Source organism: Lichenostomus cassidix, chromosome 7 (assembly GCF_008360975.1).
Source record: "Lichenostomus cassidix isolate B80296 chromosome 7, HeHo_3.0, whole genome shotgun sequence".
Classification (NCBI taxonomy): Eukaryota; Metazoa; Chordata; class Aves; order Passeriformes; family Meliphagidae; genus Lichenostomus; species Lichenostomus cassidix.
Window position 1 is genome coordinate 16,967,159 of NC_139488.1, and position 27,069 is coordinate 16,994,227.

General features: G+C 42.7%; 1 protein-coding gene and 1 long non-coding RNA gene across 4 annotated transcripts in view; both read left to right on the forward strand.

Moving 5' to 3' along the window:
* The first annotated feature begins 1,108 nt into the window (after nt 1-1,108).
* LOC146434642 (uncharacterized) lies at nt 1,109-14,567 on the forward strand. Of its 2 annotated transcripts, XR_014853465.1 has the most exons (4): nt 1,109-1,249; nt 3,760-3,868; nt 6,573-7,560; nt 8,020-14,567. It is a non-coding gene; the product is annotated as an uncharacterized LOC146434642 (long non-coding RNA). The 2 variants fall into 2 exon arrangements; XR_014853466.1 differs by lacking the exon at nt 3,760-3,868 and having other exon boundaries at nt 7,489-7,560.
* Nucleotides 14,568-16,146: 1,579 nt separating this feature from the next.
* SP3 (Sp3 transcription factor) overlaps nt 16,147-27,069 on the forward strand; it is a 34,274-nt gene continuing 23,351 nt past the window's right edge. For both annotated transcript variants that reach the window (XM_085066430.1, XM_085066431.1), the window contains exons 1-3: nt 16,147-16,282; nt 16,617-16,741; nt 16,919-17,035. In XM_085066430.1, the coding sequence (XP_084922556.1) occupies nt 16,276-16,282; nt 16,617-16,741; nt 16,919-17,035 (249 nt within the window). In that variant the 5' untranslated portion in view covers nt 16,147-16,275. The remainder of the gene's footprint in view (nt 16,283-16,616; nt 16,742-16,918; nt 17,036-27,069) is intronic.

A 27,069-nucleotide genomic window follows, 5' to 3' on the forward strand; every position in this document is an offset into this window, starting at 1 on the left:
TAAAATTCCTGTTTATTTAGAAGCAAATTGTACCACATCTGTATAATTTTTAATGTTTAATATTAAAACATCTTGAGAGGATTTTAGAGATTTTTTTCCTCTGTTGCTTTTTTGTGATGAGTCAGAAAATAGTTTTGATGCCCCTTGTGCCTCTGATTTTTTTGACCCCCAGCTGTTGTCCTGCAGCTGGAACAGATGCACACTGTACCTCCTGAGGTCTTACTGGCAGCACGAGGGGAAAACAGCCCTCAGCAAAATTTTGTGGGAGACATGCTGTGCTCCATGTGTAAAGCTGGTGGATCAAAGATATAAACTAGGAGTATGTGGGGTTTTCTTTCAGTTCCCGGAGGGGGATAAGACTTGCCTTAACAAGATTTACCTTCTAGGAGTGCAAAGTCAGTGTGGAAGAACGCTGGGTCTTCTGGTTTAGACTGTTTTTATCAGCCTTATAGTAAAAGGATGCCAAAATTAATGTGCAAAATGTTGCAGGAGAAATGATCAGCTGGCCAGCATCTGAGGGATGTATTTGTAGTCATGTCCCAGAAGTCCAAGTGTGATCATGTTCAGGTGCTCAGGTGGAGCAGCAGAGCAGGCTGTCTGTGCTCTAACCTGAGGAGTGGGGGCAGTTTCCTTTCTCTCCTCCCCTCCATTTTCTCCACTTCATTCAACCAAGCAGCCTGACCACCCTGTGCTACAGCATTTCAGTGTGATTTTGCATCAGACACACACAACCCAAAGCAAGGGCTTTTCTAGTAGATAAGTTGCATCTTCTTATTAGGACTATCCTAATCTATTTCTAAGTGTGCTAATTCCAGTAAATGGCTGTAATTCTCTTATGGCTCAATTCATACCATGGTTAAACACTACACAATAAAGGAAGGGTCCATTTGCTTGTGTAGCCTTCAGTTTTGGCCTGAATACTGGCTAATATATAGTTAGTCTTCATGCACAGGGTAAAGAAACACCAAGGCAAATGTTGAGTGAAAGTCTGAAAGCTGTTGAGATGAACTGGGACCCCTGAATGTTCAGGAAAATGGGTATCAAAAGCCAGAATACCTTACTACAGTGGTATTTATGGTCTTGCTTTTCACACTTTGTGTTGCAGCACTTCGCTCAAGGTCATTGTTTCCTGGTGAATGTTGTGCCTTAATGGGATTTAGGGCAGCACTATTGGGAAGCAGCAAATGAGCTCAGCTGGGACCACCACACCTGAAGAGAGAGAAGTCTAAGAAGTGCTGGCAAGTGCAAGGTAGGTGACTGCAACTTTGGGTTGGTTTGTGCTATATAACAGAGCTCATTTGGGACTTCAGCATGGAAGCAAATGTGTGTTAACTGCACAGGTGATGGATGGAGTGAGTAATCTCACAAGATATGTGAGAAAAACACAGAGGTGAGATCAGCCACAGGGGAAGTAGACCAGAGACTGGGTAAAAGTGAAAAAGAAACAAAGGAAGGGAGAGTTATTCTTCCTTTTTTAGAATCATAGGATTGTTTAGGTTGAAAAAATTCTTCAAGATCATCAGCTCCAGCCATTAACCCAGCGCTGCCAAGTACACCACTAAACCACATCCCTAAGCCTCACATCTATATGGCTTTTAAATCCCTCCAGGCATGGTGCCTCCACTACTTCTCTGGGCAGCCTATTTCAATGCTTGATAATCCTTTCAGTGAAGAGATTTTTCCTAATACCCAACCTAAACCTCCTAAGGGTGCAATTTGAGGTTGTTTCCTCTTGTTCTATTACTTGTAACTTGGGAGAAGAGGCCGAGTCCCACCTGGCTACACCCTCCTTTCAGGTAGTGCAGAATGATGAGGTCCCATTTGAGCCTCCTTTTTTCCAGGCTAAACACCCCCAGCTCCCTCAGCTTCTCCTCATAGGACTTACTCTCTAGACCCTTCAGCATCTTTATTGCCTTTTTCTGGCCATGCTCCAGCACCTCAATGTCTTTCTTGTAGTGAGGGGCCCACGACTGAGCGCAGATCTTGAGATGTGGCCTCACCAGTGCCAGGTACAGGGGGAATGATCACTGCCCTGGTCCTGCTGGGCACAGATTTTGGGACTAAAACAACTACCCAGTGTAAGCACTGAATCAGAAGTATTTTCTTGTTATTTGTATGAAGGAATTTAGAATATTTTTTAGAGCAAGAACTGCAACTGCCCCTAAAATGCGAGTTGCTTCCTGGGATGGAAAAGGGAAGCATATTCAGCAAGAAAGGGGTTAAAAAGAAGCAGGAGGGACTTTATCCTTCTCCTACTCATCCTTTACTTTTTCCTAGGAACTACACTTCCTGATGAAAGGATATGTTATATAAACTATGCAAATTGTTTTTTTTTTAAAGATCATGACTTCACCTCAAATATAAACACACATGTGTTGCACTGGGCTCTTTCTGGGCTTCTCCGTGAGTGAGAGTGTGTGCCTGAGGCATGTGTTGCTGCCTTGCCCATGGCTCCGCAGGGCTGGCACTGCAGGAGCAGCCAGAGTGCAACAGGACAAAACAGCCAGGGGCCAAGGGAGCACTGGGTGCCTGGGACTGGAGCTCTGGTGGAACAGGAGCTGACAATTTTCTGTGTGACAGACACCAAATGTTGAGACAGACGATTTTTGTAATGGCCAGGTAAGATGGCAGCAGGAGCAGCAACAGTGGAACAGCCAGTGCCTCTGGACAAGAGAATGTTGCATCTTTGTTTTGGTTACTCTTAATATCTTCCTTTTATTAACAAGGATCCTGCTGAATGCCCCTCCCTCGATGCAGCCAGCCTGCTGGAGCAAGGCGTGCCTGTGTGATCTGTCAGACAGGCAGCAGAGAGGGAATGCCTCGGCACCCCTGGGAGCCTTGGTGTATCTTATACACCAACCAGGGTGAGTGAGGGAAGGTTTGTGTGGCCACCAGGTCAGCCTCTGTGGGCATTTTGATTTAATCACGTCTCATATATGGCAAGGGGTGTCATTGTATTTCTCTGCTTTGCTTTTTCCAACAGTTTTAGATACCTCGTGTGGGGAAAGTAGTATCTTTTAAAGAATACATTCTATATTTGGTAGTGAGTGATTTGAGGCATGAATGTGTCTGAAGGAGAAAGGCTTTTCAAGCAGCATGCTGCTGGCTCAAAGGTTCCTCCACAAATTCTGCTGAGCTCTGCCTCTGAGTCGTGCTGCCCTCTCACCAGACTGAGCCTTGAGGAATCAATTCAGGAACTGCTTGAGACTCAGCACGATATTCTTCAATGGTCTCTTTCTACTCTGAAAGAAAAATACAGGGAAATGTCAGAGAGAATTAACAACTTAGATGGGCGGGTGGCAAAGCTTGGAAACTGTACAGAGATGATTGAGAGATGGGCACTGTCCCACAAGGAAACAGCTACTAATACTGCACAGGTGGTGGGCTTGAAAAAATTAGTTTTGGGGTTTTATTAAATACAGAATAACCTTAAAAAAAAGAGGTGAAAAAACAGATCTAACTTGTCTTCAGCCAGTATCTTGGCAGTAGAACTGATTGACAAAATGTTGGGAATGGCCTCTATTAACATCCAGGCTGAAAATCTCAAGTTGGCTCTAACACCATGGGGCTGTAAACACAAGCGTGTGCAAAATGGTCCAAAGCAGAGAGTATGGGCCAGGCAGCAGCAGGATCTGTGGGGGCTTTGCAGGATTTCTGGCTCAGACTTTGAGGCACCCAAGAGGACACTGAGATGCTGCTGAATTTAGAGCCTCACTCACCATTAATGCCCCCAGTTGCTCTCCTTCTGCATAACTGCAGGTGCATGGAACAGGCAGAACCTGGGTTGGTTGTGCTTGGGAGCTGTGTCTGCAGCTGCTTCCAGGAATGCCAACTGATGCTATGTGGCAGCACTTTGCAAATTGTAAAGGTATGTGGAAAATCTACAAGAGGAAGGAAAAATATTTTCCAAAGAACAGAATGGAGCAGTAGTCAAATTAGATTCTTAGTCAAAAGACAGGACAAGGAAGAATATTGATCCGTTCTTCTTTGAGATAGAAAGATGGTGGAATGGAGGATAGACAGAGATTTAAAAAAAAGGGAATTTATTTATTGGTTCTGCCATGAGACTTCATGTATAATCTCTGGCAAGGCTCTTGATGCTCTTGCACATCTCACTCATATCTGTGAAATGAGGATAATCTCTTCCATGATCAAAGAAGATTTTTTGAGGAGAACATCCTCAATGGTTTGAGTCCTCAAGCGGGGAGGTAGAGCAGTATCAGTGGGAGTTCTCTGATTTCCTTCTGTTATGGGCACCGCTGAGTTAGATAAGAAACAAGCCAGGATTTCAAACAGTTTTGAACAGTCTTGGTATCCAACAAAGAGGAAATGTTTTTTATTGGGAGATAAGGATATTTTGTTTCTTACAGTGTAAACACAAAAATATTTGTCTGTGTAGATTAGCTGCAGCAATGAAAATACTTTGCATAGTCAGTAGTTGGGAGTTCTCAGACTTGGTAATACATCCTAAATGATCTGGTACAGGCTGGAATGGGGAGTTGAATTAAACACAAGATACTGGGCAGGGTGAGGCTTTTTCACTTAGGATACAGCCAGTTCTGTTCTCTGTGAAGTCTGCTTATAACCCTCATACTGATGAACACATAGCAAATGTGGACAAATGGTGGACAAACCAATGAGGAAATGGGAGAAAGGACCATCAGCTCACTTTTGTTTTGGTTGCCACTCATTTATGACGAGCGAGTGGCTGCCTCTCTGCCCCCATAGGAAACCCTTAAAGTACTCTAATTCCTATTGATTTCTATTTGACAAGAGTGGTATCTAACTCACCGTTTATAGAAGCTAAAATTTGGAGTCCTTTATTCTCACTTTGACCAATAAGTTTCTTCTCCCCATGAGAAGCCTGCAGGATTACAGAAGATTACGAAGTTTCACAGATAATTGGTAGACTCCTAAAATTGTTGTGGATTTTTGTTTTTGTTTGGTTTTGTTTTTGTTTTTTTTTCCCTGTGGCCTTTAGAAACCTGCTTTCCAGCCTGCCTCTTCCATTGCCTGAAAATCGTGGGAATGGGGAAATGTTTGCTGACTTCCAAATGCAAATTACAACAAAACTGTGAGGATCTGGGTCCCAGAATCTCAGAAATCAAGTGTGTGTTTAGCTTTGAGTTTCTGCTGAGTCCTGCTGCTCTGGGCCCTTGACTCTTTAGGGAATAGTAACTAAGAAAAAGGCAGCTTTCTTACTCTGGACTAGAAATAAGTTGCAGATTTAATTGACTTACTTTGTTATAGAGGCTTATGTCGAATTGTCCTACTGCAGAAATTGTATCATTCATGCAGGAAATAAAATGGCTCCAATGACTCACTTGAGTGTCACATAAAAAAATCAATGAGCACCGCCAACTTTCTAAGGTTTTAGAATACTGTTCCCTTAGACTGTTAAAACTGGAGTCAACTTGTTAAATATTTACTTATTTAACAAACATGCTGTTTTACCTTCCTCCCTATATCCTTAAGTAATGAATGACAAAGCACAAAAAGAAGGCTGCTCACCTAGTTTACTATAGATTAGGAAAAACAGGGACTGGCCGGTATAATGTACTGAACAGAATGGGTATTTATATTCCCATAAAATTGCAAAATGTAGCTAGTTTAGATGACTGTAAGAGTTTAGAGAAGTTAAGAGTTTAGAAGACTTTATTGCTCCAAGCCTTGGAGATTCTTATTGCCTTGCTAGGTCATTATTCATCTTTTAGTTACAAAAGATTTAAAAAAAAAGGTTCATAAAAAATCTCAGGATAAGATCACAAACATGTAGCAGCAAGAATAACAATGCTACACACATCCCTTTATTACCCTGTGACAAGAATGGGCACCGCTGTTTTTCTGGAGTTAATATTTTTGGGAAGAAGAGGGGAATAGCAGGATTTGGCAGTTGAATCCTTTCATTATCTTTCCTTCGTGTGGGGTATGAAGGACAGTGAATCAGAGCACTGCTGGATACAGCCACAGGCATCCAAGGCAGCCTAGGTGCATTGATTGTTCAGCACCTACAAGCAAGGTAGCTGAGCTGGAGAGACAAGTTTCCTTGTTACACAATAAGAAGAATATAAAGTTCTTGGATTATATTTTTAGAGATGTACACATGCTTAGCAAAGGAGGGTCTGAGGCATACAGTGCAGAAGAGAGGGATAGATGAAAGCTGAGTTACTGTGGCTAGAACATAAAAAGTCAGGCAGTTATCCAGAGGGGATTGTGAATGCTGGAGTGCCAGAGTTTGTCCCTGGATATGTTACTGACAGGTAACTAACACACAACCCTGGGGTGAAGTAAGAAAACCTTGTCAAACACTCCCAAGCTATGAAGAGGGAGAAATGTGACTGGGACAAGCATTGTACTGGCTAAGTGGTTTCTTGATTGTGTGATCATTGATATACGGTGTAGCACTGGGCTTGGATGTCTGTCATTTTCAGTTTCCCTTTAGCATCCAGTAAGGTGCCAGAGAAGTGTGACACTGGCAGTAGTGTCTCTGGCAGACTAGGAGAGCCAGGGACCTGCATTACACTGGCAAGGGTGAGCAGTGCCACGAACCCTGACTTAACTTCTTCCTTCAGCTGTGTCTTCTGCAGGCATACCACACCTGTATTACACAGAAAAACCAGGAACATTTAGAGGCCCAACATGTGTGTCCCTCACCAAATTTTCAGGAATGGTTAGACCCATGGACATCAGTGATGTGACAGATCAGAAAGTGGGATGAAACGCTTTTAAACAGCACTGGTTCCTCCTACCTTAAGACCAAACTCCAGGCTGCCAGGGCATGAAATTTATCTCCAGTCTGCAGTGAACCAGAACCTGAAGATGCTGTTTTCTCTTTGTCTAGTGTTCTAGTGTTGTCTAGTGTTCTGCATGTGCAGATTCTTGTGAGGATATCCCATGGAGTCTTTAAGAACAAAATCTGCTTCTTCCTTTCATCTTGGGTTTCAACTCATCATGTTTGAGAAATCTGCATGATTCCCCCCCACCCCCCCCCAAAGTCAAAGGAGAAAAATGGAGTATGTCATCATCAAAGCTGCATAGTTATGGATTAGAAATCCAGCACAGACCAGTAGTCCTGTGAGCTGCAGATCTGGTGGGGCTTGATTTCCCTTCGGCAAATCTTGATTGGATTCTTCTAGCTCTACATAGCTGGAAGCTCTGACTGCAACTTTTCCTGTGGGTGGGTATTCCTATCATCTTTCATCTTCGCAGCTTTCTTGGTGTTTAATAAGGGTTTAACTCAAACTTCAGTGGTCTCCTTTTACTTAACTGCTTGTTCTTATGAAATGTATAGGAATGTAGTGTTTTCAGCCTTTTGTTGCTCTGTCAGATGTGGTTAAAATTGGCTACTGTTCATTCTTGTTCCTTCTCTCTTGCACAACAAGCAAGTATGTACACGCACGTATGTGTGCACACATGCGCGCGCACATAGAGAGATTTATTATGCATATGAAGAGATAATGATCTCAACCCCCTTTTTAATTTCTGCAGGAATCCAGGCTAGGAAAAAAAAAAAGTATTGCAATGCTGTTTCTTTGGGAGAGGAAAAGGAGAACGAACCAGGTTGGTTTTTTTGTTGTTTTTTCTTTAAATGCAGCAGACAGAATATACAATTACCACTTTGCTTAAACATAATGTAGTGCTGAAAATCTGGCACTACTATTAAAAAGTAAGAGATACAGTGAGCTCTGTGTCCTGGAACTGCATAGTTGTGCTTGTGCACGGCATGCACGCTTTGCCTCCAGTGCTGGAGTGGTCCTGCTGAGCCTGGAGGAATGCTTAGGGAATGGAGGCTTGCCGCGACATCCCGTCTCCATTATGTCTTTTGGAGCTTTGCCATAGGAAAATAGGAATTTTATCCTTCATTTGTAAGTAATTAAGATGATAGTGGAGTTTGAATTTTCCAACTTTGTGAAAACAAACTAATAGCAATGATCCACTTCAATAACTCAGATATTAATTGACACAAGAGAGAGAAACAATACATTAAAAAATAATTAACTTTCGTTAATTAATTTTTAGAAATAGGAAGGACACCTGCAGCAAGTGCAGATGTTTGCAAATGTCATTAGACTGGGAAGGTTGTGCAGTAATTCGGAAATTGAAACAGGCCAAAAGGACCAGGAATGATCTGCAGCATCATTGGAGTAGTGTGAAGTATGTGATTGCTAGTGAGCTGCAATAAAGGTGATGAAGATGTGCATTTTTAAAAAGATGTTTATAGAAGCCAGAGGTTAATGAGCAGTTAAAAAGCATCCACTGGTGTTTTATGTCAGCACCATCAGTGTGTTTATTGTCATTTTCAGCCTCAAATGTGCCTCTTTCAGACTTAAGCTGAAACTGATGATTCTTTTACTGAGGCATTTCTTAGATAAATTTTAATTAGTTACACCCCCCCAACAGTTTTCTTCTATGATCAGAACTGGAATTTCATATCTCACTATGCTTTCTCTTCCTTGGTGATTTGTGATGCAGTTCAAGTATTACTTGTGGTAGTGCTGGAAGGTAAGAGGTAAGGGGAATGCATGTTACCAATGTCTCGTCCAAATTTTAAAAATTCTGACTTCTTAGAAACGTAGACATAGAAAAATGTGAAATGAACCCTGGAAATTCCCACCTCCTTTTTCAAAGTTAGTGCGTAGAAAGGCACAAACGTAATTTGTTCTGCTCCTTTTAATGCTTTTGTCTACTTTAATAAAATTATGCTGCTAGGTAAGACCACAGAAGTTTTACATGCATGCTACTATGAACATGCCAGAACTCTCTTCAAAAACTGGGGTTCCTCACAGGGAGAGTGGACCAGACACCTTGGGGACATTTAAGCCTGCCAGCCAAGATAACATGGGCTGTGTGCAGTCCTCTAGCACCAATTAAAACAAAATGCTGAGAACCTCTTTGAGGTCCGGTAGTTCCTTGCATCAGACAAATCTCAGGGAAGGTTCTCCTGTCAGACCATCTCCTGTCCAGCCCTCTTCTGTAAGTTGCTACCCACAACTCCTCTTTCAAAGATCCTGTCAGGGATTTTTTTTTTTCCCCATAGAAACAAAAACCCTCCCTCACCTGAATGTAAGAATTCAGAACTGTCATACAGGTTTCCAAATTACCTTAAATGGACATTCATTTGATCTCTCTCTGTTCAGACGACACTGTGACCTTCTGGCTGCTGGAACTGACTTGCACAGGATGTGGTTTGGACAATAGCCCCAGACTTCCTTCTCCTAGAGGGAGCCATGGAGTCCTGCTTACTTTTGTTTCAGGAATGGGAATTCAGACTGAGATTCATAGAAGTCACTTCATCCCTCCAGAAGCATTCCCTTTCAGAATTCATAACTCCTGGTATGTTTTCAAATTTTCAGCAAACATATGTGCATGTATATGATCTGCCAGTCGCTTTCATTTCACTGGCCTACTTTTCTATCAGTACTATTAAAAATGTCAAATTGTGAGAAAGACAGGATTATGCTAGACAAGAAATACACAAGAATTTTTTTCCATTCAGGTGATTATCTATGTATCTATTTAATTACTTCCATTCCAATTTTGTGATGGGTTATGGGGGAGATCCTTAGATGCTGTATTACTGATTCTGCAAGTCATGGTGATGTGGCCTCTTCCTCCGAGCAATTTTTCTAACCTTACCTAAAAGATTTACAATTTTTTTCCCCAATTATTTCTGTAATTAGATTTTATCTGTTGTGATGACTTTGAATGGCAGGAATTAAGCATAAACAAACAGGATAATGATGGGGCCCAAAGGCAGTAACTTTTAGGAAGCTTGAAAAAAAAGACATGTATTTCTCATTTACAAGAGGTGAAATGAAAGAAGTGTCTACATTGACTAACCTGCTAAATAGCAAGTTTTCAGCTGTGTACTGATCTACTTTTTCCTACTGTCTCTTCCCAAACAGGAGGGAGATTAGATGACTTTGTTTTATCTTTGTAAGAGAGGAATATTTTTAATGAAAAGAATTCATACTTTGATGGACTATGCTGTCCGTTGAGTAAAAACCACACACATTTTACAAGGAAAATTTAACTAATACACACTTTATTTATTTGTTTATGCAACTAAAACCAAGATAATGAAAGTAATAGGAAAATAAAAGGCCTTGTGCAAATACACTGAACATTTTTCCCTATTGTAGTGACATAGTTTAACACAAGAAAGGAAAACCAGCAGAAATAATTTCCTCTAATGTTATCAAGGACAGAACATGTTTACCAGTCAAATATCAAATGTCACCAGAGAATCTGACAATTTGGGAAAATACACAAAAATGTATCACCTTTGGACAGTTACAGCTGTAACAAACAAGAATTTCTGACTAAAAAGGAACATGACATATTTTGTCCCAATTGCTAAAAAAAATCCATAAATACAATGACTAGGTTGAAAACAATGTTCCAGAGGTCTGTCCTCATATATTGGTGCATGAAGAGCTTGGACAGACTTTCTGTTGGCCCCATTCCTTGAAGACCAGTCATCTGTGTTGGTGAACAGTCACAGCCTTTAGATTTGTGTATAGACTGGGTTGTTAGGCTACTTATTCACCAGTTCTTCCTCTTACTGGGGGTTAGGCAGTTCAGGTTAGGTTCAAAGCTCCAGTGAAGTGCATGAAGAGCCTGGAGCTGGCACATTCCTGCTGTGGCTGCTGTGCTGCCCACTCCTTTGCTAGGCCTGCCTCCATCCCATCCACAGCTTCTACTGGATGCAAGCAGACCAGTGGAATCAAATGTTTCCCCTGCTAACACCAGGATCCAGGTACCAGAGATTTCTCTTTGACCTCTGTTTAATGGAGCTGTTTCAAGCAGAAACCAGTATTTTTAGAATTGCTTCCCCATTTAAAACAGAAAAAATGCTCTCCTAAAATCCAATTTTGCTATGTATTATTTGTCTTTCGTATGGTTACATTTGGATACCATCACATTTCTGCAGCAAACTATACAAATGCCTTGGTATTTCACATTGTTTCAGGTACCATTTGTGTTCCTCTAGAGGCTTGAAATCCTGGGCTCCTAACAGACACTTTACACAAAACTTAGCCAAAAGCAAATTCTTGTGTTGTCCAGCAAGCTTGACATGCTGAATTAGTCTACTTGCACCTACTGAAGGGAGTCTTACCCCTCCTCATATACTCCCACCCATGGAGCTCTGCTGCCCACTGTGTCTACTTTGACTCAATTTGGCTTGCAGTTTGAGGAGTAGTGTTTTTGCAGGATTTATTTTCTTACAGCGATGGTCATGAGCTGTCAGGTTGGCTCAGCTTCTGGGCAGACCACACCTATTGCTAAAAGCCTGCTCCCCCCTTGCAAAATTTGTGTTCTTGTAGCACTCATGCCAGAACAGGGAGGGGCTTTCTGAAGGGTGATGATACAATGCCAGCCAACACTCTTCTCTGACCACTGCTGATTTTATAGCAGGCAAGGGCTCATTTGTCTATTTGATGAACTCAAGTCATGCAACTATCTCCAACTACTATGTGCTGACTCAGGAAACCTCACTGGTCAACTTCCTGTCACTACTGCCTGTGGCCCTATGTAAGGATGACCCAATATTCTTAAGCAAATGGACCCATATGGGGCATAGAAATTAAGAGTGCTGTATCTAGGTCTGGTAGCTACATTCTTGTCCTTGTCTGCTAAGACTTAAATTGCAAAGGAAGGCTGAAATTCAAAATGAAGTTGAATTCTATGAAGTTTAAGAGGTTTGATTCAAAACCTTGTAATTATCTTGGGTTTTGCAGTACCATGTGTTTAGCCCTTAGAAAATACATGGCCTTCCAGATTCTACTGAAATTTTAAACAGACTACTAAAACAGAAGGTGGCACCTCAAATTCAAAAAGATACCTTTCCTGAATGGTTAGGTTTTCTGGTGTCCTAGTTACTTTCTGAGGTATGAGATTTACAGATAATTCTGCTTGTTGTCCCTTCAGTAAAAAATGAAGTTTTAAGGCAGATTGTTGAATGGAATCTCTACTGACTCTTGGACAGCATTTTAAACCCAGCCTTTCAAACTGAAGTGACCTGAGCCTGAGTTTTCCTGCTGTTACATTTTGTCATGGCAGAATGCATTCCTGTCCGTCTTGTCCAGTCGCATTCTAGGCTTCAGCATGGCAAAACCACCACTCTACAGAGGAATGGAGTACCACAGCTGTGAAAACTGAACTGGACCACATACCAACAATCCTTCAATAATATATTCCTTTAAATAAATGCAGGGTTATCAACAGAAGGGATCACTAAAGACAGAAACAAGAAGTCATAGCTCAGAAGTTTCAAAGGACTATAGAAACAGAAAAGCTATTTCCAAGTACAGCAGATGCTGTGCTGGATGGAAGCTGTGTTAGACAGTGCACTTCCTTCTGAATTTGTACTGAACTGATATGCACATAGAGACTGAGCTCCAAGACTTAAACCAATGAGATGTAAGTTACAGTGGACAACTACAGCATTGAGCTTACAACAGAAATACAGGGTAGGTATTAAGTTTTAGTGTTCTTTCCAAGTTGCATCTTATTTCACCTGTCAAAACCTTTTCTCAGGTTTCATCAGAAGCTGGTAGATATTGCTTCCTCGCCCATATTATACTGATACTTACCCCAAAGGCTGCATCTCAGTTCTGAAACTGCTGCATTTTGGTATGTGGTAAAGGTATTCTTACGATTTATAGACCCGTATTTATACCTCTCTCTGTATCTACACAGATCAAATTACAACACACCATTTCCAGCAAATTGATCAAGAATTTATCCCTGGACCTACAGTTAACCAGGAAGAGGCTAGAAGCAGGAGGCAAGGGCTTAAAGAGGCAAGGCTCTTTAAGAATAAACTGGTCATGGTTAGTTTATTCAGATCACATACAGATACATCTGGTAGGCAATCTCAGGAAAGAGAAAACAACAGCTCCTCTAATTGGGCATGGAGCTCAAGCTCTGTAGAGATACTGTCACAGTGCTAATTCCACAGGAAGACCAACACATACTGGAACTTTGAGTTGTCCAGTTCTGATACAGTATCTCCCCAATGTATCCATGATTTTTCTAATGAGTGTCTTGATGCTAATATATTGAGAAGCAAAAAAACCTACAAATGTCTTTTCTCATATTTTTTTCTTCTCATGTGTTCCCCCACAGTTCATCTCCACTGGGGAGTGGTAAACAGACACACATGATTTCTACTACCAACCAGTTTCTATTTAACAATTCTGTCTGAGTCTCTACACATCTTTTTCATAATAGCCTATCTTTTTTTGCAACTTTCTTGTAATTTACCTTGATTTTTTTATTGTCTACCTTCAAAATAGTCTATTAATATTCTGGTTTAGTTCTTTTTAATCTAAATTTAACAATACCGTAACAGTGATGCCCCCCAATTTTAGATACTTGACTAGAAAAAATGGTCCTCTGCTAGTGTTAAGTCTAATTACATCTGAGTTTTATTGCACTGAAAAACTCTTTTATATATAAACTCAATCCTATTATTGGTGTTTCAGATCTTTCTGTCTTAAAGCCCTGCAGTTAAGTCCCAAGCCTGCAATCAGATCCATGTAGATAAAGCTACTCTATTGACAACATCTCACTGAACTCAGACAGCTCTCAACATGCACCCAGTTGTAGAAGAAAGAACAACGTTCATACTTAGATTAAGTCCTAGAAAACATGATCTTCTTAAAGCAAAATGCCATTGACTGTATTTGGCAATACCCTGCTAAATAGCAAGGGCCAGTTTTTTAGTATTATTTCCCCCTTCACAGCATATGAACAGGAATTATTTCTCTTACACATCAGTCTTTAAATGAAACACCTAGGTTACTGAAAGTCTGAAGTTATCAGTAATAGTTCTGGTTCCAGGATGACAGACTCATACATTTCACTAGCAACTTCTAATATTGCCGAACAAACTGCAAGTTCTACACTAGCTGTAGAAGACTTTTTTTGATACTACAAGAGTCAGGTAATTTTCCATTTTTTTTTTCCTAAAATGTCCTTATGTATGTATACTGATGCATTTTTAAATGTTGTATTAGCTTTCACTGGCTAAAAATTATTCCTGACACTGGTTAAAAAAACCCTGCCTTTCATTCCTTGTTACAACTTTTGCTTCTTATTAAAATAAAAAATACAAATTGCAAAAGAGGCTGCTTCTTTATGGCTATGTTATCTACCTTGCCAATGACTGATTCTCAAGTAGAATTAAAAGAGACTATGTACACAAATACAGACATTTAACAAGCAGTAGTGTTTGGTTGGGGTTTTTTAACTACCTTGGAAAAAATGTATTGTGACAAAATGCTCTGGGATTAATTTACAACTTAAAAGTAAGTCACCTGAAGGTACTCTCAACATACCAGCAAAAGTAAATTGGGTAGAATTAAGACCAAACATCCCACACTAGGAACAATCTTCAGCTGACAGCGAAATACTGCAATCTTCCTCCATCATAACTTCCTGATATTAAATTCACATTTTCTCAGTGCATTTTTTCCTGTTCTGTAATAGTTTCTAAGCTAAGCTTGGGCAGTTACTGCACAGTCACAGTGCTGGGACTGATTAAAAAGCACTCTTTATTCACTGCTCCGAGTGGTAGTTGAAAATCCTGACCATACTTTGGGTTTCCTAGTTACTAACTTTGCCATGAGTTTATCACAGTAGCCTGTGACTCCAAATACTCAACCCAACTATGGACAGATGAGACTGTGCTCACTGTATCTCCTAGTTAAGCCTCAGTGCTAATTACATTACAGATTGTAACAGAAAAGTAGGTCTAAGTTTTTTCAGCCTCATTCAGACTCCCTGGAACACCACACCACGCATAACTAAGAAAAATTAATTCTTTAGGAGAATTCGCAAGCTAAGGGTCAAAATCAGTGCCTCAACCTGTGCACTGTCCTGTGACCCTGCACTCAGATGTGATGGAAGGCCAAGCCCAAACTGTTCCCCTTCCCAGGAACCTTTCACAAACTACATGGTGTAACAGAGAAACAGGCCCCACTAATAATCATTCCTGTATCATCATATACTTATGTAACGTTTTAAACATATTTCCTGCCTTAGTTTAACAATCCGAGCGCTCCCAGTTTCCTTTGTGTTGCATAACACGAGACAGACCAGCAAACTGACGTTGAAAGGAATCTTATTAATTCTCCTTAACATGACCAAAATAAAGCCTGCTGGCACAAATGCTCGATCCGTGCCAAGACTCGGCCGCCTAGCTCAGGGCAGGTACTCCCGCTGGGAACGTGTCGAGTTAAAATCTAACTGGCGGCCCTATCCTGGACGGGTTTTGTTATGCATTAAAGACTGCCGAGGTTTTAGGTTCCCCCGCCCGGGCCGGGCAGGTGCGAGCCCGCCACAGCGCTTATGCAACGGCGACACGGCGGGGTCGCCCAGCCGAGGCGGGCGCTGCTCCCGGGCTGACCCGGGCGGCCCGGCCCGCAGGGGGGCCAGCGGCAGCCTCCGGGCACGGCCGGCCCGGCTCCCTGGGGACGGCGCGCCGACATCTTAGCGGCTGCGGGACAAAGCGCGGCGGCGCTGTCTGCCGGCCGGGCGCTGCTCCGCCGCCCCGGAGCCGCGGCTGTCACCGGCCGTGAGTGACAGCCCCGGCAGAGAGACTTCCAAAGATCGCGGCCCTGGCCCGGCGCCCCCCGGGCACAAGCGCGGCGGGGGCGCGGGGGGGCCGGGGGGAGCTAGCGCCACCACCGCGCAGCTGTGCCTGCGCGCCGACCCCTGCGGGCGGACGGGCCCCGCGGTGTCAGGGGAGCGCGGCGGCGGGGTCGCCTCCCGGGGCGGCGGCTGCCGGGCCGTTGCGGGCCGCGGGCTCCCGGCGGGTCCCGCTCATTGTTCCCCGCACCAGCCCTGGCAAACAGGAAGCCGCCCCGGCATGGGGCGCCCCCCCCGCCCCCGGCGTGTGACTGGCAGCCCGGCCGGCCCGTGCGAGCGGCGGCGGCGGCGCGGCGCAGCCAATGAGGGCGCGCGCGCGCGGGCGTGGGCGGGAGTTCCGGGCTGGCAGGCGGGCGGGCGGGCGGCGGTGTCGGCCGGGCCCCCTCTCCCGCGGCAAGCCCCACCTTTCGGCTTTCCCGCACCGTCAATCAAAATAGGAAAAAAAACCCGGAGTAGGCTCGGGCCGCCGCCGCCGCTTCAGCCCGCCGTGAGCACAATAAGCATGTCCCCGGCGGCAGCCGCCTAGCCCCAGCCAGCAGGGCCTGTGTGCGAGCCAGCCAGCCTGCCTGCCTGCCTCCCGCCCAGCCAGCCAGCCAGCCGGCCGCTCGCACTCACACCATGACCGGTACGTACGCACCGACCGAGCCGCCCCGGGGGCTCCCCGCTCCTGCTCCGGCCCTGCGCGTCCCCGCTCCGGCCCCGGAGCGTCCGTGTGCGAGCGAGGCGAGAGCGGCACTGAGAGCAGCAGCAGGAGGAGCAGGGGGAGGAGGGAGAAGAGGGGCAGGGGCAGCAGCACGGGGAGGAGGAGGAGGAGGAGGAGGAGGGCTCCGTGCGGGAGGGCGGGGGGAGCGCTGGGGTTAGGGGGGGGGAGAGGGAGGGAGGAAGGGAGGGAGGGAGAGGGAGGGGGGTGATCGCTCCCGTCAGTGACTCTCCCCTCCCCCTCCCCGCTGTGCCCGCAGCTCCCGAGAAGCCCGTGAAACAAGAGGAAATGGCTGCCTTAGACGTGGACAGCAGCAGCCACAGCGAGTATCTCCAGCACGGCAACGGCGCCGCCTCGGCCTCCGCCGGGGCGGCCGCCCCGCAGGTGAGCGCAGGCCCGGCCGGGCCCCTTCCCCCCCTCCCCCGGGTGACACGTTGTGAGCGGGTGCGGAGCCGGTGCCGCCGCCGCCGCTTCCTGTGTGCGCGTCTGCGAGGAGCCCGGTCGCTGTCCCGCACTAACCGCCACCCCCCTTCTCTCCCTGAACCCGCCCATTGTGGGTAGGACGCGCAGCCGTCACCGCTCGCTCTGCTGGCGGCCACCTGCAGCAAGATCGGCCCGCCGTCGCCGGAGGAGGATGAGGCCGCCGCCGCCGCCGCTGCCTCTCACTCTGCCGGAGCGGTGAGTGCCCGCCCCGCCGCTCTCGCACGGCCTGCCGGGGGGAGAGACAGCACAGCCAGCCCGCCCGCCCGGGGGGAGGGACGGGACACACGGCACTGCCCGCCCGGGGGGAGGGACGATAGCAGGGCCGACCTGCCAGGAGAGGGGTCCCCGGGCTCCCCTGCCTCTCCAGGAGGAGCCGGGCTCCCGGGAGGAGGAGGGAGCCAAGCTCCCCCCTCCCCCGCCATTGGGAGCGGCGCCTTCATTTACTTTCAAAAACGGGGGGAGGCGGGAAGCTTCCCTCCCCCGACCCTGGCACCGGAACGGCTCGCTCGGCACCCGGCGAGGCTGGGAGGCATCTCACCTCCACCTGAGCGCGCCCCCGGTATCCTCGCCAGGCTGGCAGCTTGGAGCCGCGCAGCCAGGCAGGAGCACAAAATGAAGGCTGGGTGTAGGGAAGGATGTAGTGAATTAAAATGGCTGTGTAGAAGCGAACGCGGTGGTGGAGGGCTGCTTCCTGTATCGACGCTGTTTTTCTAGGGAGAGTTATCATGCGGTTCTTCGTAGCGCAAACTGAATTTCTGTCCTTATCTCTCATGCGCCGTCGCCTCTGAAAGGAGCCTTGATGACCTTGGGACCTTGTGTGATGAGACGGATCTTGCAGACTAGAAATGTATTCTTGCTGAAGCTAGTTTAACAATTCCCATAACAAAAGCCTAATGGAAACTCACGTGTTCCTTGATTGGTCTGGCTAAATCGCGTGTTGACATATGCTCATAAAATTCAAAGAGATGATGCATTTCTAAATAACTGATACCTAAAAATATTGCTATATTAAAAGACAGTTCCAAAATATTTTCTAAAATGACATGATGTAATTTTTTGGCCTTAGTCCTTGGAAAATTACACATAGTACCTCTTCTTTTTAAAAAGAGTCTTTAAAATTAGGGGAAAAAAGCCTTTTTCTTATTTTAAAGCAAGTCTTGTTTTTTAAATTTGCTGTACAACAGCCTTGTATGGTTTTCGGTTTCTGCAAATAGGAAGAAAAACTGCAAAGCATTGTACTGATGGATGAAGTAGCTTTGGCAAGCTTTTAAAAAATGTCAAAGTGTTAGTGGTAGAACTTTCTAAATACTTGGTTAACTTTAAAATGCTTTTCATCTGTACATTACAGCTTACTTTACATAAAGGGAAGCTGAAGCAAAATAGTCTGAGGTCATACAGCAGGTTGTAGACTAATCACAGAGCTCAAAAATATATCAAGATTCCAGCCCCTTTCAAGCATCCTTTCTGCCAAACCTGTTTATTTGCTCAAGCAGTAGGTTTTAAAAAATCTTGCTAGATGTTGTAAAGTGCCTGATGCCTCTAAGATTTGTTTCATAACAGTGGATGCATATAGTGCTGAAAAGCATAAGCATAGATTCTGAAAAATAAATTATGTTTAAATGATTGCTTGCTTTTCTGTATCTACCTCTCATTGTACTGCCAGAATTGTGCATCTTGGGGGTGGATTGGTTGATTAGGATGAGCAGTGCTAGGTGTGACAGGATACTACAATGCTGATGTAGGACAAATGGTTCCTAATAGTTCAAAATGGGCAAAGCAGTTTTGATGTGGTACTTCTTTACTCCTGTTAAATTAATCTGTTGTTATGTTTATGCATAAGAGGCTTTTCAGGGGAAAGCAAATGCAATTCAAGAGAAGCCAAAATCTTAGTTAAAACTAAATGAATATAAGCTCACTCACTACTTTCCATACATGCAGATAGGCCCTTCCTACATATCTTCTGTGAGTTAGGTTATAGCATTCTGGTAATTTTTACACTCCTACAACATAACTCTTGAATGATTCAGAATATTTTGGGTGGAAACTAAATATAAATTGAAGGAGATACCTAACAGTAGCTGAACCAGACACTGGAGTTAATTAAGATGACCTTAATAAAGAGAGGGGAGAGACTAAAGGCCCTGAAATACTTTCCCTGTGAAAAACAGAAGAACAAAAGAGATTTAGTGTAATAAAGATTCTTTTTTTTCCTGGCCTCTGAATTTATCTTATTGGATGGTAGAAGAAGGAGGAAGAAGCTGAAAAGGCTTAAATTGTAGGTACCTCATAAGTCACATGGAAAATGAAGTCTATGTGCATAAACAGACATAATTGTCTTCCTGCAGTTTGTGATGCACATCTCTTTCCCAGAAGTGTAGATCAATCAGTTTGATATCTGTGCATGGGTGATGGTGTCTAATGTAGCAATAGGAAGGCAGCTTTTTCCTGCTGTATTCTATACCTCAACTGCAGTGCTGATTGCTGAACATCTGGTAGAACTCTAAATCCATACAAATGGGTAGTAGAAGTCAAGCTAGGTATTTCGTCTTAGAAGTACTTGAAGAGCCTGCATGTGAAGGGATAGCAAATACTGTTGTTTTGGGGTTGTTTTGTTACTGTTTTACTGACATTTGCTTGGTAGAAACTGGCAGGGCTGGAAGCCAGCATGCTGGGCTAGCATACTGCTTTCCTGGCTGAAATGGTATGCTGCAGCTGCTCCCCAAGAGACCAGCAGTATGATTTCAAAGCAACAGCAAAACTCCCATAGGAAGGCAGGGAATATTACGTGTCTGGGATTTGGGGAAGAGCTGGAGCAAATGTGATTGTGTTTGTAACGATCCAGTTGGCCCTACTTTGAGCCCAGGGGTTGGAGCAGGTGACCTTCAGAGGTCCTTTCCAGCTGAAATTATCCTGTGATTCTGTATTGGTATCTGAAACCAGGCCTACCATTTGAATGAACATTGCTGTTATGCCACTGAAAGGATTAGTGAAGAAGTAAAAAGACTAATGAAAATGGCAGCTGCTTGTAATACAAAGCAAATGAAGAAGACAATTGACAGATCTAAACCCTCTTCTCCTTTCTATCATGTCAGTTACCTGGCAGGCTGTCTCTAGACCACAAGGTTTTCAGCTTGGCCCAGGATTCTGGTTAGAACTGTGTTTACTTTTGGATGAGAGGCACTAGCAGCCATTGCTACTGATCTTGTTTTTGTGCATTGATGAAGATTGCAGTCTTTCAGTTACTCTGCCTAATGATCAGCCAACACCAGTGCTTTGTATGTTGCTGATGGTGTTTGATATTAATGTAGGTTGCCTTGAGTTTGTGAGACTCTTTTCCTTGGTTGCCATGCTATTACATCCATGATTGGTTCAAACACTTGCTGTGGGAACTTTGCCTTGAATATTGCTGCCTGCTGGTTTGTGTGAGAGCCTTGCTGGGATGGTACGTGCTGCTGCCTGACCTAGAATGGCAGCTCATGTTTTGGCCTCAGTTTGTCTTTCTCTCTCTTGGGAGTTTAAAATCTGAGAAGTTTTAGTTTGGGTCTTGCTTTTTTCACTATTTATCTTTGACTAATAATTCTATTTCAAACTTTCACATTTAGGATTCTTTTTCCTTTAGTTATAGATACCTAGTTTCATTCCAGTTTAAACATCTGCAAAGATTTTAGCGTTAGGTGAAAATGTGAAGCAAAGCAGAAGGTGGTAAAGCTGTGCATTCAGGAGGAAACAAAAGATCAAACAGATTTAGGTCAAACAGAGCCTTGATGGTCAGCTGTATGGTTGGAGCATGATCAGATGATTGTTTAAGAAGCTACAAAGCTGAGATGATAACCAGTTGTTTATGTTCTCTTACTTCATTGTAATGCGAAGCTAAAGTCTGTCTTGGAACTGTCATGCTCCCAAGGGCCATTCTTATGGTTGTGCTGGATGGGACTGGGATAGGTGAGGATACAGTGCAAGACTGATGGGAGGTTGTGTGGGAGCTCTGGAAGGCAGGTGAATTGGGAAAAGTGGCAGGCTGGCTGAGAAAACTGTTGGTTCTGACACTCACCAAAGAATGGGAGCTGTTAGAGATGACTGCCCCAGTTGAGGTGTGTAGTTGCATCTGGTGTGATACAGGCTGCACTGATTTGCTAGTCTTAAAAAGAAAAAAAAAAGAAAAAGGCTGGGAGGAATGATTTACATGATTTATTTGTGTTGTTGCTTACCAACAAGATGTGGAAAACATTTGGACAGGTTAATAATTAGCAATGTGGGGAAGATGAGTATCATTCCTCTGCTGTAGGCAAAGCATTTCTTTGTATCTTTTACAAGTAAAGGCTGGAGTATTTTAAGACTGCTTTGGCATGTCTTGAGCTTTAGAATTGAGTATCAGTGCTTCACGGAACTTAATGAGTCTGGAATTCTGGTTGGTTTATGCCTCAGAAGATTACTTTAACCATCTGAGATGCACCTAGTTTAGGGGGAAATAGGAATAATGCTGACAGGATGGAGAAAGAGGAAGGCATTTTAAATTTCATGTTTTCCACTAGGCAAAAATATGCATGAATGCCATGTGTCAGAGTTAGCCATACTACATGGTTTTCTGGCCTACATAATCATTTTGAGGAAGTTCAAAATTATACTGACATCCATTTTCACTTCTGTGGGTGATAAGATAGCTTCCTGATGAAATATTTCTGGATGTGAACAGATGCACCAGAACGTGTTCAGCCACTATAGAAAAGCCTGCCTGGAATTGTCTTGCTTCTCTCTGTTCTATACTTTTGCAAACCAAAGAAGTTTTGGTAGAATGTGATAGCTAACAGTATAGTTGCCCTGCTGCTGTTGAAAACCTTGCCTTTTAAAATGTTCTTTGGTTTTTGTATTACAATTATGTCTTTCTAGTGCTGGATCAGAACCAAATGTAGAAGTTTTTTTAGAAGAAGGTGCTTTAGGGATGTTCTAAAAAATTGGTTTTTTTCTCTTTATAGTTTTGGAGAAATTAGGAAAATGTATGGTTTAAAACATTTCCATATTTAAAAACAGCATAGACAAAAAAGTTCTCTAATATTCAACATTAGTAAGAAGTCTAAGATTTCACAGAAAGTTGATGCTGGCAAGGATGTCTGGAGAATGTCTGGTCTACCCCCCCTTGCTCCAAGTAGAGTCAGTGAGAGCAACTTGTTCAGGGCTGTGTCCAGTGGATTTTGAATACATCTGAGGATAGAGACTCCACTATCTCTCTGGGCAGTGTGTTCCACTGTTTGATAATCCTTATGGTGCGAAAAAAAGGCTTTTTCTTACATTATAGGGAACAGAGTCAAAAGCCTGACTAAAGTAATGACAAATAATATGCCTTGCCTAACCCCATCTACCAAGCTAGTCTTCCTATCATAAAGCATTGTAAGGTTAGTTACTTCAGCATTATTTCCCCTTCCTAAGTCTAGGCTGACTACTTGTGAACACTCCCCCCCTCCTTAAGGGCAATTGAAAGTTAATTTTTTCAAGGTTATTTTCAAGGTTATTTGCTCCACTGTCTTCCCAAAGATCGAGTTGAGGCTGAGGGATCCCATGTCCTCTTTCGTGTTCTCTTGATGATTTAATAGAGCCTTCAGCACCTGAGTGGAAAGCAGGAGGAAAACAAACCATTTCACACAATGCTAAATTCTAGTTTGGCATGTAGTTATATTGAGATTTATATACGTATAGAGATTTAATAATAAACAAAAGAAGTTACCTACTTTCTATCTAGCTAAAAATGTCTCCTTGTTGCCTTGTCTCATTCCTTAGTACTGCAGCTTCCTTGTTTCTGCTAAGGTCAGAGATACTGTATTGTCTTAATTCAGACAGTTTCTGAACTTGTGCTGATTGATAACAAGCTGTTAAATTTTTGTTCCAGCTGTCCACGTCAAGAAAAAGATGTAAATATTCTTTAATTGAGACACAGATATATTTCACCAGATTGGAGGGGTTTTTTTTTAATAACATTTGTAGCAGCCCCAGATAATACTTTTTTTTCCTGAAACACTCTTTGTTTTTCCAAACATTTGATTTGGGCAAAAGTATTGCTCTAAACTGAGTGGCATCATTGGCAGAGGGCTCAAACATGCAACAGAATTAATTTGCCTTAACAGCTTTGTGTCAGCTGAACCACAGTGACTGATGTTGAACACATTTTTAACCTATGGCAAATACAAGATAGAATGTATTAGCTCATACTTTAATGAAAGAGTTGAAGCAAGTGCATTTTATCTTGTATTTGTAATGACCTAAGAATGCACAGATAGTTTACTGTAGCTTGGTAAACACATGGTATTATTAAACCCATGCATTAGAACCCTAACTCTTTCATAAAACAGCAATTTGGATGAGGCAGTGTCCAAAATTCTTCATTAGGTGTGTGATTTTTAAATGTTTAGGAGCTTGTGACTCAGTATCTGTCCACCTCTGCTTGTTTTGCTTATGCTTTTGCTCCAGGACTAAAATGGGGCAAAAGTGACTTTCTGAAAAGTGCAGTAAGAAGCAGTCCACTAGCACAGATAAATGTTTGGTAGACTGTAGTAATAAAATACTCTTGGCTAATGACATATGTCCATTTGACATGTGGAGATACAGGTGTCTACAACAGATACCAGTTCTTAGAGGTGTGTTTCTCCTCTTTCCTATTTTACTTTGGTGAAGCTTATTTTATTTTTTATAACCCAAGTCCTATCATTCAGTATGGTTTAGATCACTTCTAAAAGGTATTTTGTTTTATCTCCTTCCACATTTGACTTAATGTTGCTTTAATTTTCTCTAAACATATTGAACAAGACAATTACTAGATTTTTATTTATTGTGGCTCTTTATCATTCTTCAAGGATGAGACTTTTGTCTCAGAGACATCTCTTTATTTTACCCACTGAAAAGTATACAAGGACTGTTAAAGAATCAAAAGACAGGCGGAACAGTGGTTGTTGCTTCCACTCTTTGTTGGTACTTGACCTTTCTTCAGGTGGACATATCATTTGATTTTAATTCATCCTATGCCATGTGTCAGCTACTCTCTTTGCTCTGTTCCTGTCTCTTTTTCTTGTTTCCTGATGCTGCTTCCAGTGAATTCCCTATTGCTTCCTGTTCTTTCCTCCTTGGCTGAGTAGCGCTGAACTTTCCTCAGATGTTTGTCCCTTCCTCTTGAAACAGAGCCTTTGGATTGAAACTGTCCAGCCTTCTCTTAAGGGAACAGCTTCCAAATAACTACTGCCTGAATATCAGTTGACAAGCAAAAGAACTGTTGCTTTATCTCTACCCTCTAAGTAATTTTCACGGATGGCTGAGACAGCAAACAAACTGGTGGATTTTGAATCTCTGTACAGTAAAGCTCTGTAAGCAAGTGGACTGCAGGTGTTGCTGCTCAAATATCAGTGGCAGAACTTTCTGAGTTACTACAAAAATGCTTAATCGCCTGAGGATGTAGGGAAAGGTTATTATTCTTTGGTTAGTAGTAAAAGAAGTCCAAGAAACGTCTTGTATCAACAAACTTTAAGAAAGAGCTTAACAGTCAATCTTGTTACGACAGGCTGATGACCATCTGAGGTTAGAGATCATCCTCAAATACTCGTTACCATACGAGTTTTTTTCATGCTTTAATGCTAGTAATTTTGATAGCTGCCAGATAGCTTCTTGAAAGCCTCGCCCTCTTTTTGCCCCTCCCTCCATGTGATTCATCTGGTGGTGTGTGATATAGCCAGCTGTAAGAGCAATATGAATAACAGGCATTTTATGCTGTGTGTGTAGCGTAGCTTCATATCCTCATGCATGGCTGCCCCGAACTTCTCTGTAGACTGACAAGTCCATCTACTAAAAGAGTGGCTCTGTTGTGCTAAAATCATTACAGAACAGGATTTCAGGGAAGATTTCACCAGATCGTGAAAACGTGAGATGTGTGCCTAACATGAAAATGCCAATATGGAAATCTACATATGTTTTGGGAGAAGAATAAAGTAGGTCATTTCCATGTCATGAAGGAGATGGGTTCCCTTTGAAGTATTTCTGTGGAGGATATTCATGTGTGTTACATATGAGTAGACAAAGACATGTTACTGCGTATTAGATCAGTGCAGTTTTAGCCTAAGCTTTTAACATTTGCTTGTACATAGTTTTCAATCAGTGAGAAATTATATCAGATTTGGAATGATTTATATTATTTTTCCTTTCTCTTTTGTTCTAACAGGTACTATCAGCACATTATATTATACATTTCTTTTATAGTGACACACTTTAAACGTAGCAATCATATTTTTGCTTTTAGTATTTTCTGGCTGATGTTTACCTATGACTTCCATGGGTCTTTTGATATTTTATGAAACCTTCCGTTAATAGATATTTACATGCTTGTGAATTTAGTAGTTACGAACTTTCTTAGCAGTGTTTCAGCAATTGGTATCTATGTGTAAACAATATTAAACACAAGTGTATAAATTATAGCTAATGTGGTAAAAAAGGAAAATGGATTTTTTTGCCTTCGAGGTAAGATATGTGATATGGAATATTACATGTTTTTTCTTTACTATCATAAGTTACAAGCTTGAAAGACTAAAGATTTTAAATATGTTGTAAAATGAAAGGTTGATCAGTATAAGAGGAAAAGAAAATAATAAAAGAGAATTACTATTCTCCTTTTTCCTTGAAGCATTATGGTAATAAAATTAGTTTTGTTCTGGTGATGCTGAATCTATTTACTTATATACTACTTCAAAAATTATAAATCACACTTACGAACCACAGAATATCTTGAGCTGGAAGGGATCCCCAAGAATAACTGAGTCCAGCTCTTAGCAAGAGTCAATGGCCTGTATCTTTGAGGGCTGAAGAAGGCTAGCATTCTTTTGAGTTTTGCACAATAAGTATTTTTACAGTTCTTGAGAAGAATTTAGAACCACAATATGTGTTTCTTTACTGAAAATGAAGCTTGATAAGCACAGTAAAACTTTTTTTAAATAAACACTCAGGCTTAAATGGAATGTTTTTCTTGTACATGTAAACATTGTAGTGTTATGGGCTGGAATAGGATAAGAATGTGAAACTAGCAAAGTCCCATCTAATGCTGTGGACTAAATTCACTTTGGTGCATACTGCAGGATTCTTTCAGTCTGACTAAGTCTCAGTGCTATGTTAGGAAAGAATTAGATATGTGTTGTATTTTGCAAGTCCTGGTTTTGTTTTAAAGGAAGTCAGAATGCAGCATCAGAAAGAAGTAGCAATATATTTTGCTAACTTCCCTACCAGGAGTGATCACAGGATCAGTGCAAAAGGACAAACCAGAACTTTTCTATGTCCTATGGATTCTGCCAGAGAGACTAACTTTGTTTCACAGAGCTGAACTGGTTGTAAGACACGTTAGTTACATGTTACTAATATCAAGTTGCTCCATTAGTTAACTGCAGTATGGTAAAACAGATAAGGAAAAACGATTGATGGTTATTTACAATTCCAAGTTGGTTGGCTATGCAAATCTGTGCTAAGCATTGCAGGATGTTAAATCTAATTCTTAATACTCTATTCTGAAAAAGCTTGCTTTGGTAAAGAAAGGTAAGTGCAATTTACCTTTTCTTTACTTAATAAAAAACAAATGGTTCTTTAAGCATCTGGGGGTCTGCTCTGAAACACTGGCCTTTTTACTGTTCCAATGTAATGCAGATAGATTTTTTTTTTTTTTCTTCCTAACTGATGCGTAAGACTAATCCAAATATGATTTCAGTGTAAAAGTTTAGTCTAGAAGTCGTCTTCCCTAGCGGAATACTAACTCCTACAAGCTTACAAGTACTAGAACTTTGTGTTATGTTTAACAAACTGAGGCTGTCCAGTCTTTCCAACTCTGTGACTACATTACCTCTTAACATTCGCTGTACTGCTGAGAGTCGCAACATGCACACCTGTATCATATATGAGAGTTGAAAGGCAGTGGAGCTCCAGGAGATAGAGGCAACACTGGCTTCACAGTGATTCCTCCACTTCTGTGCAGTAGGTGCCAGGCTGGGTAAAGAGTGTTTCCAAGTCCCAGGGTAAGTTGGTGATGAGAGCTCCAGCAGCCCCTGCCAGCTCCCTCCTTCCCACAGCTGGGGGTTTGGATTACCCAGCAGCCTGGCCACCAGAATAACCCTGCTGCTTGTCACCTGACATAACCATGACATAGGAGCTGCGTTTGACATGTTCACGAGCAACATGCAGCTCATGACCCACAGGCTGGCTACCCTGACTTAGCCATT